General features: G+C 15.8%; 3 protein-coding genes across 3 annotated transcripts, besides 23 other annotated features; 2 read left to right on the forward strand and 1 right to left on the reverse strand. All coding sequences in view use genetic code 6, as the record gives it.

Annotated features, from left to right (window-relative positions):
- Positions 1–1,650: 1,650 nt before the first annotated feature.
- Positions 1,651–1,717: a microsatellite.
- Positions 1,718–1,881: 164 nt separating this feature from the next.
- Positions 1,882–1,927: a microsatellite.
- An 889-nt stretch (positions 1,928–2,816) lies between these two features.
- Positions 2,817–5,508, forward strand: IMG5_117520 (hypothetical protein; the record flags this gene model as incomplete). The annotated part of the gene is made up of 7 exons (XM_004034547.1): positions 2,817–3,372; positions 3,414–3,557; positions 3,732–3,766; positions 3,813–3,968; positions 4,018–4,162; positions 5,067–5,149; positions 5,488–5,508. 7 exons carry the CDS (start codon positions 2,817–2,819, stop codon positions 5,506–5,508), a joined length of 1,140 nt encoding a protein of 379 aa, XP_004034595.1.
- Positions 4,740–4,809: a microsatellite.
- Positions 5,329–5,438: a microsatellite.
- Positions 5,376–5,432: a microsatellite.
- Positions 5,509–6,596: 1,088 nt separating the features above from the next.
- Positions 6,597–6,737: a microsatellite.
- A 1,464-nt stretch (positions 6,738–8,201) lies between these two features.
- Positions 8,202–8,242: a microsatellite.
- A 302-nt stretch (positions 8,243–8,544) lies between these two features.
- Positions 8,545–8,588: a microsatellite.
- A 112-nt stretch (positions 8,589–8,700) lies between these two features.
- On the reverse strand, positions 8,701–11,905 carry IMG5_117530 (WD repeat protein; the record flags this gene model as incomplete). Its single annotated transcript, XM_004034548.1, has 9 exons — positions 8,701–8,855; positions 8,967–9,083; positions 9,140–9,449; positions 9,818–10,089; positions 10,533–10,656; positions 10,863–10,910; positions 10,963–11,062; positions 11,681–11,764; positions 11,877–11,905. The coding sequence occupies 9 exons, from the start codon at positions 11,903–11,905 to the stop codon at positions 8,701–8,703; spliced, it is 1,239 nt and encodes a 412-aa protein (XP_004034596.1).
- Positions 8,728–8,856: a microsatellite.
- Positions 8,807–8,858: a microsatellite.
- Positions 8,860–8,926: a microsatellite.
- Positions 11,370–11,421: a microsatellite.
- A 375-nt stretch (positions 11,906–12,280) lies between the features above and the next one.
- Positions 12,281–15,307, forward strand: IMG5_117540 (IQ calmodulin-binding motif family protein, putative; the record flags this gene model as incomplete). The annotated part of the gene is made up of 6 exons (XM_004034549.1): positions 12,281–12,407; positions 12,501–12,666; positions 12,714–13,035; positions 13,136–13,366; positions 13,407–14,022; positions 14,064–15,307. Coding segments are annotated over 6 exons (2,706 nt in total), but the record flags the coding sequence as incomplete, so codon positions are not given.
- Positions 15,308–15,793: 486 nt separating this feature from the next.
- Positions 15,794–15,835: a microsatellite.
- Positions 15,836–16,680: 845 nt separating this feature from the next.
- Positions 16,681–16,723: a microsatellite.
- A 782-nt stretch (positions 16,724–17,505) lies between these two features.
- Positions 17,506–17,535: a microsatellite.
- A 69-nt stretch (positions 17,536–17,604) lies between these two features.
- Positions 17,605–17,647: a microsatellite.
- Positions 17,648–17,677: 30 nt separating this feature from the next.
- Positions 17,678–17,743: a microsatellite.
- Positions 17,679–17,726: a microsatellite.
- Positions 17,687–17,743: a microsatellite.
- A 572-nt stretch (positions 17,744–18,315) lies between these two features.
- Positions 18,316–18,363: a microsatellite.
- Positions 18,364–18,658: 295 nt separating this feature from the next.
- Positions 18,659–18,690: a microsatellite.
- A 1,422-nt stretch (positions 18,691–20,112) lies between these two features.
- Positions 20,113–20,168: a microsatellite.
- A 1,893-nt stretch (positions 20,169–22,061) lies between these two features.
- Positions 22,062–22,097: a microsatellite.
- Positions 22,098–22,190: the final 93 nt, after the last annotated feature.

Consider the following 22,190-nt stretch of genomic DNA (forward strand, 5'->3'; position numbering starts at 1 on the left):
TTATAAAAAAAGGAACATAAATTAATAAATACTTATTTGGACCGCCAAAAGCAAAAGCAAGAAAATTTTTTAAATTTTCTTTTAATTTTTAAATATTTACGCCTTTAAAAAATGGACATAAGGTTTAACTTCCTAAAAATTAATCGTATATTATATCAATAATTACCTCTATTCCCATTTCTCCTCCCAAAATATCATATAAAGGCATATTTTCATGGTCATTGTTTGGTACAATCAATTATTTTATGGAATAAAGTCTTTCTTAAATTTCTTAAATTGTATTTTAATCAACATTGACTTTAAAAAAAGCTTAACAAAGCTATTTTACAAAAATATAAAAATCGTTTAATTTTATATTAAATTATTAATGTGTTTTTTTTAAACTTCTTCCTCTAAAATTATCATAAAAAGCTATTTCCTTTTAATTTCCTTACATTTCAAATATATTTTTTAAGTATTCTGTTAATTTTAATTTCATATTCTTTAAATTAACTTAACTAAAATTTATTTTTAAAAATTCATTTTTTAATATGTTATCATAAAATATATTCACAGCTTCCTTCAAAATATTAATTCCACCAATTTTTTCTAAAAGCGATAATTAAGAATCTAAAGGACAAGCCTAAATACTAATAAGTAGTTAAAAAATGTGATCAGTATTCACTATTATATTTGAATTACATACATTTAAATATTAAATAAATCCCAATTTATCTAATATATATATACTTTTATATCTTTAATTTTGAAATAATCCTATTGGGACTTTGAAATTTTTAAATAATTTACCTTGAGGATCTGGAAAAATACCTATACTAAACTAAGATATTCCATTTACATTATTAAGAATTTATTTTATTATATTTAATTATTAATCAATAATAAAAATTATTTCACAGTGTCTTTCATAAAATTATTAAAATAGTTAATTATACATAATGAATTGCTCTAAAAAGTCTTAAAAAGGGTAAAACATTAATATTAAATACCTTCCTTAATAATCTTTTAATTATTTTTAAATTAAGCTATTATTCAAATAGCAACTCCCTATAAATTAAGGTGCTTGTATTCCAATTTATATTTTATGTTAAACTTTTGAAAATAAATTTAATTTATTAAATATATTTGATAATTTTAATAACTAATACATTCTTCAGTCTTTTATTATGTTTAAATTAATGTTTCTTAAGTATCTTAATATAGATAATTTGTGTTTTTACAGTTTCCCATTGTAATTTAAATTAAATTATTTTATTTTTATTTAAAATAATAAATTTTAATATAAAATTTTATAGTATAATTTATTGTTTTATTTTATTAGTTATTTTTAAATATTTTTAATTTAGTAAATTTATAATATTTTTATAAATTTGAGCTTTTTTATTTGATAAATAAATATTTCATTTCTTTAAAATAATATAATATTTATTTAAAAAGAATTAGGATAAAAAAAATAGAGTAAAAAATTATTTATATATTTTTAAATAAATTTATCAATATATTTAAAAAATAATCTTATATTAATAAATATAAAATTAATATTTTTTTTTTTACTTTTTGAATATAGAATTTTTTTAATTACATATTTTGATTTATTTTATTTTAATTTATATATTAACTAAATTTTTTCATATTTTTTTTTTTTAATTTTTATATATATTTTAATTAAGATTATTATCATTTTTATTAAAATTTTACATATTTTAATTTAGATTATTATTTTCTATTTTAAAAGATGTATATAAATATAGTCTTATTTATTTGCTTTTATATAGAAAAATCTCTTTTGATAATAGTATCAAATACAAAAAATCAAAATTAATCAATATACTTTGTTATATGTAAAAAAAAAGATAATAAAAATATATTACAATATTAAATAAAAAAATTATTATATAGAAAATAAATATATATATATATAAAATAATTAAATGTATGATTAATCAAAAAAAAAAAAAACACAATGTTTTCTAAAATAATGTTTAAGATTAAAAACTCATTCTTATGGTTTAGGAGGAATAAGATATAATAACATAATAGTATTATCCCAAAAAATATTAATAATTCCAATAGGTTGCTCGTTAAGTATTTGGGATACTGAGAAAAGAGAAAGAATAAGTTTAATATAGTCAAATAATGATATTATATAAGTACTTTTAAAATATTAAAATTATTTATTTTCAATATCTTATAGTGGATAAATATCTGTAATTGATATAAATAATGAATTTAATATAATAAATGAATTATAAACTTAAGGAAGAAAAGTAAAGTATGCATCATTAACAAATTAATTCTTATGTATTTCAAAAGATGAATTCAATGAAAAAGAAGAAGGAATAACAGAAATATTTGAAATAAAAAAGTTAATAAATCTTGCATTTAAATAAGAAGGAAATTATTATTAAATAATAGGAAGATTTGTTTATGGAACCTTAATTTAATAGTCAAAGTTAATAATTTTTGAAGAAAAAAATTAATAAAATGATTAATCTTAAAATTTAATAAAAAATAATACTTCTTTTTCATAATTCAATATTAAAAATATCTAATATGATATAATATAAATTGATTTAATAGAAAAGAATATAATTAAAAAATAATCTTTAAATTGTTCTGATTTCGGGAACATAATAAATGGATGCTCTAATGGGATTAATTTTGGTGCTTTTTTAAGTATAAATAGATATTTGCTTATTTTAGAATTGTAAAATCTTCAAATAATTGCACTTTCTAAAATATAAGGAAGCGGCTAAATATTTACCTCAAAATTCGTCGATGAAACATTATTTTTAATTCAGATAAGTTCTATTATAATGAAAATCTTTTGTTAAAAACTCTATGAAAATAATAATGAATTTCCATCACTTTTGAGCCTAAGTACTTTGAATTAAGAATTATATACAAATTGCTTTTAAATTCAAAAAATTAAATCTGATGCTATTTCCTCATAAAATTATTTTCTAGATGTTGTCAATAATTTCATTTTTACATCTAACTTTAATACTTTTTATATTTAATGCATCGATTCATAATTTGAACCTAGTTTAATAAAAATCGAAAACTAAATTAAAATTACTTGCTCTGGTCTTGCAGTTAAACCTGATTCTTGTCTTATTGCAGTTGGAGATATGGTTGGAAATATTATTGTTTATTAAAATTAAAATAATAATCCTTCTAATGAGAAATATGCATAATTTTTTATAGCTAAAGCCGTAAGAAGCTTAGAATGGCACCCAAGAAATGATGAATTGTTTATAGGAACAATGCAAGGATAAATTTATAAATGGAATTATGAAAATAATAATTAAAAAGTAAAATAAGTTGCTTATTTTTAAGGAGGAATTACAAGTTTAAGGTTTAAATGTAATGGTTTTTATATATTTTTTTATAAATTTATTAATTATATAAAGAATCTGATAATAATTTCTATCTTTTATCCTCTTCTACAGAAGAATAATTTGCTATTTTATTAGAAGAAGAAAATAATTACAAAATTTTAAATTTAGCTTATGCTCATCTTCCTTTAGAGTCATCAGCTTAGTTTGGTTCTTTAGGTAAAAAAACAAATCAAATTTAATAAAATAACATTATATAATAAAAAAGACAAATATTCGGAAATATGGTCAGCTGTAAAAATCATTACTAAATAGCAACATGCAGTGAAGATTAATGTGTTAATATTTATGATTTGAGGAATAAGTAGCCTATAAAAATATAAAATATAAAAGGACATTTATTAGCTGTTACTTGTATAGATTGGAAAGTAATTTATATTTATTATTATATCTATTTTAATTTAATTATTTTAGTAAATGAATCAATAATTAAGTGAGATTTTTATTTCTTGTTCTGATGATAAAACAGTTAAAATATATAATCCTTAGTAAAAATTTTAATTAATTCATGAATTTAATACAAATTTTGTTAATGAATGGCACACATTAACATATTTGTCTCTTGAAAATGTAAACATAGATATTAATATTTTATATTTAAATATATAAAAATTAATAGGGTGGTACTAGAGTTGCAATTGGATATCTGTTTATTTATGATTTATTAAATTATGAATTCTAATATTGTGAAAAAATCCATATGGGAGGAATTGAAGGATTAATATGGAAAAATAATTAAATTTTCACATGTTCTAATGATTGCTGTATAAATATAATTACTCTTTGAAAAAATTATATAATTAAATTTATAGATTAAAAAAGAATAAATATATAAATCTTTATATATGTATTTTTTGTTTAATTTATAACGTATTTTTCTTTTTTCATTATTAATAAATATAATTCTAAAAAAAGTAAATATTTTAAATGGATATACAATATGAATATTTATTGTCAGTAGCAGAAAACTTATTGTAATAAAGTGAAATGCCAAAAGAAATTTTGGCAAAATATTTTACTTTGAAATAAATAACACTTAAATAGAAACTTTATTAAGACTAAATACAATAAAATATTTTAATGAATTTTATAAATATGTTATAATAAACAATAGATAATGTTTAAAATCACGAATAAAATTTAATTAATTTTAAATAATAAATAGGTAATAATATTAAAAATCTATATTTCTTAATATTAACTAAAATATAGAAGGATATAATGATCTACATGAAAATTTAGATTCTTTTTATATAAAATTTGTTAAAATAATAAAATATAATGAGGAACTAAATACAAATATATAAAAAAATAATAAAAAAGAAAAATAATAAGAAATGGAATAATATAAAAATGAATTATAAGAATAGAATAAATAATTAAAATATGAAATATAAAAACTAAATAAATAGTTCGATTAGTCTTTTTAATCTAAAATAGATTTTTATTCAAATCATAAAATTTATTAATTAGAATAATAAGTTTAATAAAAAAATATTATTTTGAACAAAATTAAATAGTTTTCTTAAAAATATTAGAATCTAATAAAAAAATATAATAATAATTTCCCTTAAAATGAAAATAATGAATTTATTTTTTATATAAATATTCTTATATTTATTATAAATACTTTTGAAACTGATAATATATAACTTATATAAAAATTAGTTGGTGTTAATAAATAAAAGGAATTTAAAAATATTTATGAAAAAAAAAGTTTTTATGAAGATTTAGAATAAACATATATTGACGTAAATCATTATTTTATATTAATTAGAATTTTTTTTACAAATTATAAATTAAATATTATTATTATAAATATAAAAAAAGATGTAAAATTAAATTTAAGATTCATCAAAAAAAAATATTTATTAAAATTATTAATGAAAGATAGATAATAAGAAACATATTAATTAGAAAAAATAATCAAAATATAGAAAATATTTTATTAATTTAATTTATATATTATTTATAAAAAATATAAAATTAATATATTTATATATTATAATATATAAATTATATTATTAATATATTTTTATAATATGATTTTCGTATAAAATATATAAATTTCATTTTCTTATAAAATTAGACTTTTATAATATTTTAATGATTCTTAAAAGTTTTAATTTATAAAATATTGATTTAAATCTCATATATTATATAATATATATATTACCTAAAACTTTTATGTTCGCATATATTATATTACTTTATTAGTTTGATATTTTAAAAATATTTATAAAATAAATTTAAATTCAGAATAACTTCTTATTAATTTTATTATAATCATTTACTCCTAAAAAAAGAAACCACAATTAAGTTTTCTTTTCTTATTTGATTGGCTTTCTTTAGAAAAAATAATTTTTTAAATTATAAATAATTATTCTTAATACAACATTACAAATTATTCAAGATTTATATTAAATCTATCTTAAAAAGCATTTATAATATTTATCTTTTTATTTTATTCTCTTTATTTCAAATATTGAATTATATTAATTATAAATTAATATTAATATTTGTCTATTTTAAATTAATAATTTATTTTATTTAATATGTTTGAAAATAATATTCTTAGAATAAATAGAAAAACTTTATTTAAAATTTCAATGCTTTTTAGGTTGTAATTAGTTTCTAAACCAAAATAATTTACATATTATTTTTTTATTATATCCAGTTTAATTTCACCGTAAGTCCTATTTTAAAAAAATATTTACAATTATATTTCGGTCTGTAGATAAAGCTCTAAACAAGCTAAAATAAAATATTTCTTTTACAATATATAAATAATTATAAATGTTATATTTTTTTTATTATATTATAATTTAATTAACTAAATTTTTATATTGCAAATTAAAAATATTATAAAAATATGCGTAAATATATTTCAAAACATTTTCAAACATATAATATTTTATTTTTAACTAAAGAACTAAATAAAATAAAAGACATTAATTAATTAAAACTATATATATATTTATTTTTAAAAAGTTAAATTTAAAAATTATTATTAATATAATATATTAATTATTTTATGATTTTTATTTTTCTTTAATTTTTCTATATACAATAAAATAAATTTATCAATTTTTTTTATTGATTATATTTAAAAAAAATACAGAAAAATAAAAAATTATAAACAAATATTTGAATTTTTAGATAAATAAATATTTTTTTAAATATAATAAAAATCTTATCTAATTTAATTTAATTTAATTTAATTTAATTTAATTTAATTTAATTTAATTTAATTTAATTTAATTTCATTTAATTTCATTTAATTTCATTTAATTTAATTTCATTTAATTTCATTTAATTTCATTTAATTTCATTTATTTATAAATTAAGGATATTTAATTAAATATATAGATTATTTTATATTTTCATAATCTTCATTAATAAAGTTTTAGACTACAACTATCTTCATAAGTAAACATCAATTAGAATTTTTTTAAAATATTAATAAAAAGAAAAATATTACATGAATTTGACTAAATCATATTAATCTTAATATTAATGAAATTTATTTATAACTAATTTAATATATTATTCTTATGTATTCATTTTTTATGTTTTTTTAATTTTTTTTTTATCATGATTAATTAATATTTAAGTTTTTATATATTTATTCTTTTCGCACTTTATTTATTAAGAAAAAAAGAGTTTCAATTTTATTAATTATAATATTATTACTATTATCTTTAAAGGGGTTTTAAAATTTTATTTTTCTTAAAAAGCACAATTATCCTTTAATATTTTAATAAAAAAAATTTCTTAATTTTAATAAGCCTTTAAATTTTCAATAATTAGTTTTAAAAAAGATGAAAATCTATTGATATTAAAAAATGATTATATAAGATTATTTAAATTAACTAATTTCAATACATTTTTAAATAATTTAACATTTTCTAAAAAAAACATAAAAGGAAAAAGATAATAATAATTAATTTTAGGATTTTATTAGTTTTAAAAATTTTGAAACTAATTAATAAAATATTAGTTATTATCAGAAAAAAAAATATAATATTTTTTTCTTCAAAGTTCAGATAATTTTTATTTTTAATTTTTTTTAAAAATTATTTTATTCGATAAAAATAAAAAAAAAATTGCATTTTTAATATTTGTTTCTAAAAATAAATATTATATATAAAAAGCAAAGATTATTGCATCTTTTATATATTATTTTGTTATTTTTATTTATAAAATGTTTATTTTCAAAACTCATTTCCATTTTAAAAATTACTTTTTTTAGTAATTTTATTTTGAGCAATCGTTTAACAGATTATTTGAAATTTAAATTAATCATTAATTATTTTATAATTTTCATATACACTGAATAAATTTAAATTTTTTGATAGTTTGCTTAGTTTAATTATTTCTTTTGAACTTTATTTCTTAAATTTCAATTTAAAAGTTCATATATATTATATTATCAAATTTCACTTTATTTAAAAATTTATTTATTTTCTAATTAATTTTTTTTCTATTTTGGTGATTATTCTTAATTCTAAAATAAACACTTCCTAAATTTATGGTTATGTTAGCAATTTACGTAAGGAAGGGGTTATATATTGCTCTAAAATATCTATTATTTCATTACTCAATGTTTAGAATAGAAATAATATTTCTCAAAAATTAATTGTTTTTTTAAACTGTAAAAATACTTAATATTGGAATAATAAAATAACATTTATTTGAAAAGTTAAATTCCATATAATAATTGTTTTTTTATTCTTTCTCTTATTTTTATTTTAAATCAAAAAAAGCCATTATTAATTTTTCTTACATTTATTGAGGTTTTAAAAAAAATTAATTAAAAATAAAAAATTAATATTAACAAATAATACTTTTAAGGCAGATTATTATTATTTATTAAAACTCTAATAATCATATTTTATTTAAATAATCATAATTTATATATAAAACTCAATGATTAGGCTTTTATTATGATATAACATAGGAATGTCATATACTTAATATTTTTTCAATTATATTGAATTTATTTATTTAAAAAACAATAACAATATATTTTTTAAGAAAAAATGATTATAAATTATCAAAAATAAATTTATTACTAATTAAGTGTTATTTATTTTATTTACTTAAATGTAAACTTATTTATTGATTTTCATAAATAAGAATTGTGTTAAACTTTTATTATTAAATTTTATATATTTAACTTTTTATATTTGATTAATATATACTTATTAAAAACGAAAAAATTAAATAAATAAAGTATATCTAAATGATTTTTATTATAATATATTTAATTTAAATAGGATAAGTAATAACATTTTTTTTTTCAGTTTTCTTCTTCTGCTTCTTCAAATTCATCTTCATCTTCTTCATCATCATCTTCATTATCCTCAATTTAATAATCTTCTTCTTCATTTTCACCATCTTCATCATCTTCTTCTTCCTCTTCTTCTTCTTCCTCTTCTTCCTCTTCTTCTTCTTCTTTATTTTTAAATAATTCAATTTTAAATTTAATTTTAATTTTTAAATAAATTCATTATAATTTTTAATTTAATAATATCAAATAAATATAAAGCATATATATATATATACCTATATCTTAACATTCTTCATCTTCCTCTTCCTCCATTTGATTAATTTTCTTTTATGGTACATATTCTTATTCAAATTATGTATTACTTTCTATAAAGTGGTTACATATTCCTTTCTCTTTTTTTTTTTTAAAAAAAAAACAATATTTATAACTATAAAAATTTCAATAAAACCTTTTTATTAAGAACTATTCTATTCAGAAATCCAAACTTTAATTTATTAATCATCAGAACAAGAAATCATTAATTATTTATTCTTAGGATGAAAAGTGACAAAATTAACAGGTTATTTATGTGCTTTTATTTTGTTCAAAATCTTACTATTGAATTTATACCAGACATAAATTTGTCCTGATTCACATCCTTAAAATATAAAAGAATCTCTCAGTCCACCAAAAGTACAATTTAATTAAAATTTCTTTTATTAATAACCTTCAAAAGTACTTATTTTTTCGTTTTATTATATATCCCACATTTAGATATTCTATTTTTTTTTTGTAAATTAAACTTTTATATTATTTATATATTTATTACTGCTTATTTAAGTGATGTATTTAACAATAATATTTATTCATCTGAACTTAAACTCATTGATATAATAGGTTCTTCTTATTCAATTCTTTATATAAATAATTTTTTATCAAAATGAAATATTATTTTTTTAAATTACGTCAAAGTTATTTATTAAGTTTATAAATTTTAAATTAAAATTTTATATTAAGCTGCACATAGCATAATTATTTATTAACCTTTATTAATAAATATTATATCTTTAATTTTACAACTATTGATTTTATTAATTAACTTTTTTATTTATATTTTGATGATATATATTTTTTTATTTATTTTTACATTTTTTCCATTAGGATTATAAACTAAAATGTAAGGATCTGCTCCTGCTGTATACATATTATTATCTACAGGATGATATGCAATACATAATATAGAACTTTAATGACAAACAATATTATTTGAAGGATTGTTTTTGGAAATTTCACAAACAGAATTATATTTGTTAGCATTATATATTGCCACTTTTCCATCTTAAAATCCTAAACTTACAAACTAATCCTCATTATCAAACGCTATACAAGTAATATCCGAAGTAGTTTTTTTATCCAATTCTAATTATTGTTATTTTGTTAATTTATAACTACTACAATCGAAATTCCAAAAAATCACTTCTTTATCAGAACCTATACTAACTAATTAATTTCCTTAATTATTAAACTTTATCATCCATATCTTTTTTTATTATTTTAAGAATAAATATTATTTTTTTAACATTGATTACTTCACTTTTATGTTCTTTTATAGTTTAAATGCAAATATTTGGTGGATGTACTTATTTGCATATATGATCCTTTTTATAATTTTAATAAGTTAATTAAAAAAATTATATATTTTACGTCTATTAAACTAAATCTTTATTAATTATTTTAAATATGGACTGGACATTAAAGAGTTTAATAAATAAGACTATCTTTTATTAATTTCTGGTAATTTTTAAATTTTTATAAATATATAACAAATAAATTTTTATATAATAATTTATTTTTTAAAATACTTCCATAATATTAGGTTCTAATAAATTAGGAATTTTACAATTTTTTTATATAGTCTAAATTAGGTTTTTCCTTGAATTTTATCCAGATTTCCAACCAATTTTTTCTTAAATTTCTTAAGAATTTCTGCAAATTAAAAGCGAAGATAATTTAAAAATGTATTCTTAATTGAAATTAAGTTAAGTTATTTCATCTCTTAATACATTTAATGCTTATTCCGTTTGTTTATTTTCTATTAATTCTAAATATTTTTATTTTGAAATTAACTATTTTGCTTTCTATTTTTTTATTAATTAAAAAAATATTAGAATATTAAATAAATAATATCATACATCTAAAGATTCTTAGTTCATTTATGTTTATTTTAAATATTCTATAGCCTTTTAACAAAAATATATATAATAATTATTTTATTTTTTGATTATTAGAAACTTATTGCCATTATCCATTCATAATTGATTTTTTAAAATCCTATATAATTTCATTGTCTAATGTAATTTTTGATTCTAATTACAATGTATCAGCTGATTTTCTATATTTTAATTAAATTTTATTTACATATTTTTAATTTAATTTATAAATGATTATACTCAAGCCCTAAGTTTTACATAGTTTAAATAATTATTTTTATTATTTCATTTTTTCTTATTTAATTTTCAAATATATTATCTTCTATTTTTTTTATTTATATTAGTTGTTAAATATGCAATATAATGCAAAAAAATATAATTGATATTAAAAATACCATTAATTTCTTAAGATATACGATATAATTGCTGCTAATTAATCATTTTATATATATATATATATTTTTTTTTACGATTCTTATTTTTTAAAATATATTATTATATATTAATATTTATAAATATTATTAATTTAAAATTATAAATAACAAATTATTGTGCAAAAAAAATAAATTAAAAAACTATTTATAAAATTTGATTTATTTTATTTTTTATATAATATTAGAATTTTGTAGTTTATATAATTATAAAGAATAATATTAAAAAAAATATTTAAATAAAAAAAAATTAATAAACAAATAAATATAACATTTTGTAAAAAAAAAAAACTATTTAATTTTATTAATTTGCTTTTAAAAAAAATATATATAAATAAAAATAATAAAATATAAAAAAAACTTATTTACATTATAACTAAAAATAACATAACAAAAATGATAGCAGAAGACGTAGGAAAATATTTTTCAGGAACATAAAAAGAACTTACAAGACTGAAATAAAATTTAAATAATTTGCAATAAATTGAATAAATTAATTGTTTTCTATTATATATAATTTAATACTTATTTTTTTTTTGAATAAATAAATAATAAAATAGCTGACCCAAATTTATTAGGAATATATGGAAGCATAAATGATAATGTAAATAAAATTAGCAATGAAATAGAAGGAAAATTAGAAGATATATTCTATAAAGTAATTTTATAAATATTTTTAAAATTTTATTAATAAATATAATATATGTATTGATTAAAGATGATGAATAATTTTGGGGTCTCCGCATAAGAAATAAAATAATTATAGCCTATTTTGCCAGTATAAGATAATATTGAAAATTTAAGCTAATCCAACGACTAGAAAGGTAATTAAAAAGAAAATAAAACAAATATTAATAATTATTTATAAAAGAGTCTAATATGCAAAAGTCAATTTAGTAAAAAAAAAGTAATAGGTATTATTAATTATTATTATATTTAACTTTAATGATTTTATTTTATAAAAAAAAGACTAATAAATAATCAATGTTTCCATAATTTTAAAATGAATATCCATAATAAGATCCTCGCAAAAAACCACTAGGAAAAAATCTTTATAAACCAAAATATGTCTCTCAAAAAAGGCATGAAAAAATTCGTAATTTTTTATTAAAAAATTATTTTAATTAAACTAAAATTATTTATAGTCTCAGAAAATTAATTAAAAAAAGAAAATAAACGTTATAATCAGTATAGACATTAAGCTAAAAATAGTAGTTTCTAGATTTAATAAATAAAGATTAAAAAGAAGGATTATTCGAAATGATAAATAAAGGTAAATTATATAAAAACACAGATCTTTCATCTGCCTTTTTTGGTCCTTAATCAGGTTCTATAATAGTAACTTAATAAGCAAAGTAAATTGAAATTTTTAATTTCAAAATAAAAAAATATAAAAAATAAGATTTTTTGATAATATCGAAAAGAATGTAAAAAAATAAATAAGCACTGGCACAGAAAATAAAATTTAAATGTTCAAGCTCGAATAACCTGATTTTTTACCTTCTATATAATCAACTTAATAAATAAAATAATTATAAATATAATCTAATATTAATAATATTTCAAAATAAAAAATGAACTCTGATTTGAATAGTTTTATGATAGATACTTTTCCAAAAACATCTTCTTAATAATAAAAGGAAATTAATTTAGATATTTAAGACCCTAAAACATATCCTTAAGTATTAGATACTTATTCTTTGCATCATTTTATAATAAGAAAAGTAAACATATGTATAGAAATATCTTCTTATTAATTTTAAATTAAAAATAAATAAAAACTACAATAATTAATTATTTTTTTATAAAAATATATAATTAAAGGGTAAAACTTTAGAAGAAACTCCGGAATTTTAAAGTTATAAAAGAATGTTTTCGAAAGAATGGCCTTATTTAAAGAACATAATAAAAAGCCTGGAAAAACTTATGAAGGATTATGGGGTTTAAATTGCTTAAATTGATGGAAAATAACTTGTGAATTATTCATAATAAAAGATAATACCATAATTAGAGCATTTAATAGATTCTTGTATAAATTAAGAAGATATATTAAAGGTTAAAAAATAAAAAATAAATATAAAATAAATTAAAAAAGGTTATAAAAATTCCAAAACTTCAATATAGAGGTACTTAAGGAAAAATTAAAGCAGCAACAAAAATACAAAGTGTATGGAGAATGTATAAAAGTTTAAAAGAATATCAAAGAATTTAAATAATGGTGTAAAAAGTTAAGTTTATATAAAGTTAATTTCGCTTATTTATAAACAAGAAATAAACTCGAAAAAAAATAATTATAAAAAATTAATGGGAAATAGATTTTCATAAAACTCTCCAATAAAAGTTTAAAGAAGATTGGAATATATTAAAGCATAAAAACAGAGTAGAAATTCATATTAACTCTTTTTCATTTGATGAATTGAAAAGACTTTCTATGGAAAAAATTTCATAAAGATAAAATATCTAAATAACAAGGATATTCGCCCTTAAAGATCCTTTATTAGAAATTATATATATTTCTCCTTACTAGCTTTCAAGTGAAATAGTAAATTATTACTATAAAATTTTAGAGTTAGGAGATATACAGAATTATAAAGATAGACTCCATTTTATTTATCCTGAAAACTCTTGTTAATTCCCTTCTCATTTTTCAACTTCATCTCTTCTCCTTTATTCTCCATAAGCAATAAATAGAATAAAAAAGTTAATAAAAGGTATTTTTTAAAAAAAAAATATTAATTAAACTTAAAATTAGGTAAATAAGCATTTATAGTGCCTGGATATCCTTCAAATGATGATATTAGACTTTCAAAAAGTATTGAAGCACCTTTAATGTGTGGTGAGCCTTAATAACATATGATTTATTCTACAAAATCTGGTTCAAAAAGAATTTTTAATATATGCGATGTACCTACTCCTCCCGGTGCCTTTGAAATTTATGAAGAAAAGGAGTTCATAAACACTTTAGCTATTTTAATTTTAAACAATATAAAAATTGATACTTGGTTATTTAAAATTGATGATGAAATTAATAGTAGGGGAATTGCTTACTTAACTGTTGACAATATTTCTTTTATCAAAAATTTGAGAAAAATAAATGCAACAATAGAAATAAACTAAGATTTACTACATAAAATATAAGAAGTTTTAACCAAAAGCCTTCCATCAAAAATAAAAATGGCGATTCCTTCACTTTATTAAAATTATAAATAATTTATTAATTATTTTGTTAGAAAAGGAGGTATTATTGAAGCAAGTCCTACTTATTAATCTAACTAAATAAGTTCACCTTCTATATTTTTTCAAATAGATCCTGTAGGAGCTATTAAAGTACCTAAAATAAAATATTTATATAAAATAAAAATTACATACATATTATAGGTATTAGGTTCTTATGATAAAATAACAGGCCCATAATATAGAGTTATAGGTTGCTCAGGTTCTTAATAATCTCTTGTAAATATGAACTTAGAACTCATATGTAATATTATTGGTAAAACTTTATTTGAAAAAGGTGTTTTTGGTTATATTACTATTGATTTGATTGCTTTTCCTGACCCTTCCAACTATAATGCACACCCGCTATTCTGGGCAATTGGTTTAGATTGTTTTTTAAATAATTACTCTGCAGCATTTTTTTACTTTTATTTTTTGGTTAAAGGACATGCTAATAGTATTACTGGCGAATGTATTTTGGAATAAAATAGCAACTTTTTGAAAAATAGTTAGAGTTTATCTTAAATAGTAAAAAATTAACCTAATTAAATTGAAGATACAAGATCTTTTGTTTATTGCCCTTATATTTAGCATTCTGGAATTGAATAATTATAATATAAAACTTTCTTTCATTTATGTAGACTTGAATAAATATCATTTGATATTGAAAAAAAATACGGATCAACCTTTATTTTAGTTGATTCTCTTTAAAGCTCTTTAGTTGGAATTATGACAGTTGGTAACTTTTATTTATTTTTATATAATTATTTTTAAAAAAGCTGAGAATCAAATAAAAGGATTGTAATACTTAAATGATACAGTTAAATTCCTATAAAAGCATTTAGGAAATTTAAATGATAAATTTTATTAATAAAATAATGATTCCAAGTAAAAATATTTTAATAGATAATTTTTTATTTTATATATAAAATTAAAAAGAACTGATAAAATATACTTTTCAGATATAGTAAGTAGACTAAAAATATTGTTAAGAAAATACGAAAGAGTAAAAGATTATGAAAGTAAATCTCTTTCAATAAATAATGGGTAATATTATTTATACATTATAATTATTTTTTATTTATTAATATTATATAAAGTAAAAGTAGTATTTATTTATGATTTTGAATATATAAAAATATGCATTTTAAATATATTCATATAAATAAAAAAATTAATTTAATTTACTTAAAATAATTAGTAAACAAACAAAATAAAATAATTGTATTTTTTAAAAACAAATATTTGTATATTAATAAAAAAAAAATATATTTTTTTAAAAAACTATTGCTATTTTATTTAAAAAATATTTTTAAATTTATAATTAATTTTATTTTTATTTATATCACTTTATTTATTTTTTTAATTAAAAAATGATATAAATAACATAAATTGATTGATAAAATAAAAAGGAAAAAATTTAATAAATATATAAAAAATTAAAAATTCATATTTAATAATTCAAAATTTAAATCAAGTAAATATTTGCTAATTCAAACTTATTTATTTTTTTGTTCATTAATTCGAGTGGAATTAAATATTTTTTCAACTTTTTACTTGTTTTTAATTATGTTTTTTACTTATTTTTTATTCAATCCTTTTTTCAAAGTGTTACTTAAATCACATTCATTAAAAATTTATTTTTTCTCAGTTTATTCCAAGTTACTAATTTTGAAATTTTCTTTTAATGAATTTTCAGGTGAATTAGATTTTTTAGACAAGCATTCGATATTTTAACATTCAACACATTAGCATAAACTTGAACACTTAACTCCATTTTAATGGCAAACACAATATTTTTTTTAGCAATGAGAATTTTTACAATTACATCCTTTTATATGAGAATTATTAATAATTACAGGCTCAAAAGCATTTTTTATTCTCTTTTTTTTCTTTACTATAGCTTTTTATCTCTCTTCTTCAAAATTAACAAGGTTATGACAATCCTCACATTTGCATTCTTAAGCACAATATTATCCAGCTGCAAAGCAATCACAGTATCTTTTTAAGCATTTGCTGTTTTTGCAGTTGCAAGGTTATGATTAATCATCATTACTATTGTTGTTTGTGTTTTCCTGTTTAGATATTTCTCTTTGTTTCTATTATTAAAAATTTTCAATATTATTTAATAATTTTTCTTCTATTTATCCTTAAATTTATGTATTTTTTTTACTTATTATTTTATTTTATTATTATTTTCAAATTAATCTATATTTTATTATTAGTTATTTAAAGTTGAAATTATATTATTTTAATTTCTAGCTTTTTATTTATTGCCTTCATTGTTTTAAATTTTCGGATTAATATTCTCTTAATAAGCATAGCGATTATCATATTCTTCATGTATATCTACTTAATTTATAATAGCATCTAGATTAAAATCTAAAACATTTTTATCTTATATTTACTCATAGTCTTATTCTTAGTCTTTTTTTCTGATTTGTTTAAGTATATATATTTTTTTATTTTTAAATGGGTAAATATTATATTTTACATAAGTAATTTACTTCTGATCACATGATTACATGTCTAAATTGTCTTTTTTTTCTTTTGCTTGTGAAGATTTTTAATACTATTAATCGTTAAAGAAAAAATCTTAGTATTAATAGTTATTATTATTATTATTATTGCTTTGATAGTTATTATTCCCATAGCAATTACAGAAAAATTAAGATTAGCATTCATAATTTGATTAATTATATCTTATTTTTTAAAAAATTAAATATGTTAAACATAAATAATATACTAATATTAAATAAATATGTCTAAATAAAAATTAAATATTTTTTTTTTCATATCAATTTATTGGTTTTTATTTATATTATTTAGCATATTTTTATATATATTTTTTACCTTTAGCAGTCTACTTATCTATTCTTTTAGACTAAGTTATTAGAAGAAGCCATACATAAATTATTGTAGTAATTAGGAAGCCTTTTCGGTGTATATATATCTTGTAATTAATCAAAGTTGCTTGAAGAATAAATATTATTATAATTATTATTATAATTTGTTCGGTTATTATTTTTTTAGAAATTAAATGACATTTTTTTAAATGATGTAAAAAATATACTTTTTATATTTATTTATTAATTTTTTATTTATTTTATATTTAATTTTTTAAATATTTTGCATTAAAATGCAATAACAACAAAATATTTATATTTTTATATTTAAATTTTTAATTTTTATATTTTAAATAATTTTTTTATGATTTTATTTACATTAATAAAAGAAAATAAATAATATTATGATTATGATTATATTATATAATCATAGAAAAAATAAATTGAATATTTATTTTTTATAAAAATAACTTAAAAAAATTATAATATATATAAATATAAATAATTTTTTTTCATTTTTATAAATAAAAATAATTTTTTATTTCATACAATTGATAAATAAAAAATAATATTATACAAAATATTTAAAAACATTTATTTTTAACATTAAATATTTTATTTTTTCTATCTATTTTTTTTTTTTAAAAAAAACTCTATTAACAAAAAAATTTTGTTATGATTTTATTTTTTATTTAATTTTTTAAAAAATCTATTTAAACAAGTTTTAAATATGATATTTTATATATTTAATTTTATGATTGACTTTTTTTAATATTATTAACTATCAAAGCTGATATCAATATATTAAAACATAAAAATTTGTCTATGCATTAATTAATTTATTTGAATAATAAATAAAATTATTTTAACAAAAGAAAATGTAAAAAAATTAACTAAATATAAATTTATTTTTCATTTTAATTATATTATTTTATTTTTTTAAAATAATTGCATTAAAGATTATATTTATTAATTCATAAAATATTATATTTACTAAAATTAATATAAATTAATGTTTAAAAAAAATTAATTCAAAAAATAAGATTTTTAAATTACGAAAAAAAAATTGTATTATTTAATGACCATTTTCAAAAATAACTTAAATACTAGAATAAATATATTTTTTCGTTTAAAATTTCTTATTTGTTAATTTATTTGAAACTAATTATAACTTTTAATATAAAAAACATAAATAATATTTATTATTTAAATCATTTTGATAAAAATATAAATATAATATTAAAATAATAATATGAAATAGATTTCGAAATGTATATTTAAAAAAGCATATAATATATTATTTTATAATATTATTATTTTTTTATTTATTATGAATATAGTTAAATTAATTTTATAGCATTATGCAAAAATTAAAGGAATAAATTATAATAAGATTTTATTATGTATTAAAAATTTATAATTTTACGAAATAAGCATTTTTCAAAAAAAATATTTAAAAAAATGCAAGTATTAAAGAAATTAACAAATTAACCAAACATATAAAAAGAAAAGATGGATTAATTATACTAAGATGTTATAGATTCAAAAGGAATTTCCGATGAAATTTATTATTTAAGTTAAGACTAGTTAATACAAATAGTATTAAAGTATTCTCATTATATTATAAATTATAAAAAAAGAGTAACTCATATTATTGAATAATATGAAGAATTATAAGAAAAAAGCAAAATTTATGATTTATAATTATAAGACTAATAAATTTTAATAAATAAAGAAATATAGAAAAACATGTTATTATAACAACAAGTTAATTAATTGCAAAACGAAGAAATAAAAATAAAAAGTAATAATAATATATTTTTTTTAGTTTACAAAATATATAGGTTTTAATTAGGGTTAGTTTATTTAAATTTTTACTGATGATTTATATTTAGAATAAATATGTAATTAGTTTTAATAAATAAAATAAGATGTAGATTTGATAAATTAAAAACTTAAGAAATCTGGAAAAGAAATAACATTAGAAGAATAATAAAAAAGAGATAAGACATAATAAAATTAACAATAAGAAGAATAAGAATATGATGAATATTATACTTTAGAAGAATTAATTGGGAATGCATGGGATAGTTTTGATGAGTTTAATTAGAAAGCAGAAAACATAAAAAATATTATAAAAAACAATACAAATTAGCAATAATAATAAAATAATTGTATAGATGCTTAAAATTAAATAAATAAACTAGAATAAGAAAAATGTAAACAAAAAAATTAAGTATTTAATTTAAATAAACTTCTAAAATAGAATAACTATAGCAGATTTATACATAATTAGAATAAGATTTTAATTTAATAAATGACGATTTAACGAAAGAAAAATTAGAAATTAATAATTAGAAGAAAAATAATAGAACTAATAAAATAATAGTAATTGCTATATTAATAAAATCAATAATTATAATAATAATAAGATTAATATAAGTAAAAAATAAAATAAGAAAATAAAGATTACAATAATCAATTAATATAAGAATATAAATAAGATATTTTAGATTTTAAATAATAAATTAACGATTTAGAAGAATAATTATGTTTGAAATCTTAAGAATTAGAAAATAAAGCTAAATAAGAATAATTAAAAAACTTTTAGTTTTAAAAAGATTTACAAAAAATGGAATAAAAATATGAAGAGTGTAGATAAAATTTAGAGAAATAACTTATTGAAAATTATAAAAACATATAATTAATAAAATAATATGAAGGAAATAAAACTAAAGAAAAAAATAAATTACTAACTGATTAAAATACTAATTTAACTAATTAAATAAATAACTTAAAGGAAGAATTTCAAATATATAAATAAAAGACACAAAATGAAATCAGTAAACTTTAAAATATTAATGAAAATTTTAAAAATCAATGTAAAGAAGAATTTAATAAAAAACAATAGAGAAAGATATAAAAATTTAAAGTTTAGAAATATAACTGAATGAAGAAAAAAATAAAAATGATAAAAATATATAAACCATAAATAGCTTATCAAAAAAATAGAAGATCTCTAAACAAATTTAGAATAATAATTAATCCTTATTGAGTCTTTATAATAGAAAAGAGAAATAAGCTTATAAGAAATTCTAAAATTAAATACCTAAATAGAAATGATTAAGCAATAAGCAAATCCTTCTGTATAAGCAAAAATGAGCCAAATATAAAATTTGGTTGAAAGAGCTTCCAGCTTAAATAGTAGTTACTAATCAGTTTCTGAAAGTAATAATCAAAATAATTTATCATAATATAATTAGTTTGATTTTGGAAATTTAAATGATATAAATATCAGTTTACCAAGTAAACATAATAATTACTAATAAAAATTTGCTCTTAATACTAGTAATAATTCTATTAATTATAAATAATAATAATAAAGTTACTTAAATTATGTTCATCAACTCAAAAAAGACATCGAAAATATATACAAAGAATATATTTCTGTAGCTTTTAATTATTAATAAAATAATCCAGAAACTAATATGAAGAATTTCATGAAGGTTGAAAAAATAATTAATTTAACAATCAAAAAAGCACAAGATATTATGGATAATATTGAAGACACAATATGATTTTTTTTTCAATATTTTAAAATAGAAAAATAATAATAAATTAAAATTATTATATTCTATTTAAATACGAACAATAATATACAAACAAAAACTTTTATGTAGTATTTTTATAATAATCAATTTATTATATATTTAATTATAAAAATTTATATATAATACTAATAATTAATGTTCTTTATTTATTAAATTATTATAATAATTATTCAAAAATATTTAAAAAAATAAATACTATCAATTTTTTTTTTTAAATTTAAATAAAAAAGCATTATAAAAATAAAAAATTACAGAATTTTCTTTTATTCTATAAATTTAAAGATTAAACATTATTTTATAATTAATAATATTTATTTATTTTTTCTAAATAGAATTTTCTTTTAAATTTAAATTTTTTTTCTTTTAGAAATTTTAATAAAAAGAAAAATAACAAATATTATAAATTTTATGATATATGTATGTACATTTAAAAATGATGATTTTATAATTATTAATTATTGTAATAATTTTATTTTTTAAAAAAAAATGGGAAAAAAGGACACTAAAAAAGATAATAATAAAGGTGAAAACAAAAATACTGAATAAAAAACTGATAGCAAAAAAGAAGGAGAAAAAAAGAAAAAATGATTATAATATAAAATATTTAAACTACATATTTACATAGTTTACTATTTGTTTTATTTTCGAATTTTAAATTTTTTTTTAAAAAAAAATATCACAATAATTATATGTTAAATTATTATTATAATAAAAAAGAGCGAAAAAAATAAATAATAAATATAATAATAATTATTTTTAATTATATAAATTTACTATACATGATTTTTATATTTTTTGATATTTATTATTAAAATATAGAGAAAAAAAGAAAACAATATAAATAAATTTAAAAAATTATTAATTCATTTATTATTATTAAACAAAATGATAAATTTTTTTTGTTATAGTTCTTGTTTCTTTCAAATTTTTAAAACCTTTTATCTACATAAAGGACATTCGTTTTTTTTTTAATCCACTGAATAATACATAATTTATGGAAATTATGGTGATAACCACATTATAAATACTAACATCATCATCATCCTCATAATTACTTAAACAAATTGAGCATTCAGTGTTAATTACTTAATCTTTTAAATTACTGAATTTTTTAAAAATAAGTTAGTCAATTTATTTATTAACTTAATATTCATAATATCTATTTAGTATTTTTGATACAACAATTTTTATTGTTTTAAAAAATAAAAC

The sequence above is a fragment of the Ichthyophthirius multifiliis genome (assembly GCF_000220395.1).
Source record: "Ichthyophthirius multifiliis unplaced genomic scaffold scaff_1120509250951, whole genome shotgun sequence".
In the NCBI taxonomy this organism is placed as follows: Eukaryota; Ciliophora; class Oligohymenophorea; order Hymenostomatida; genus Ichthyophthirius; species Ichthyophthirius multifiliis.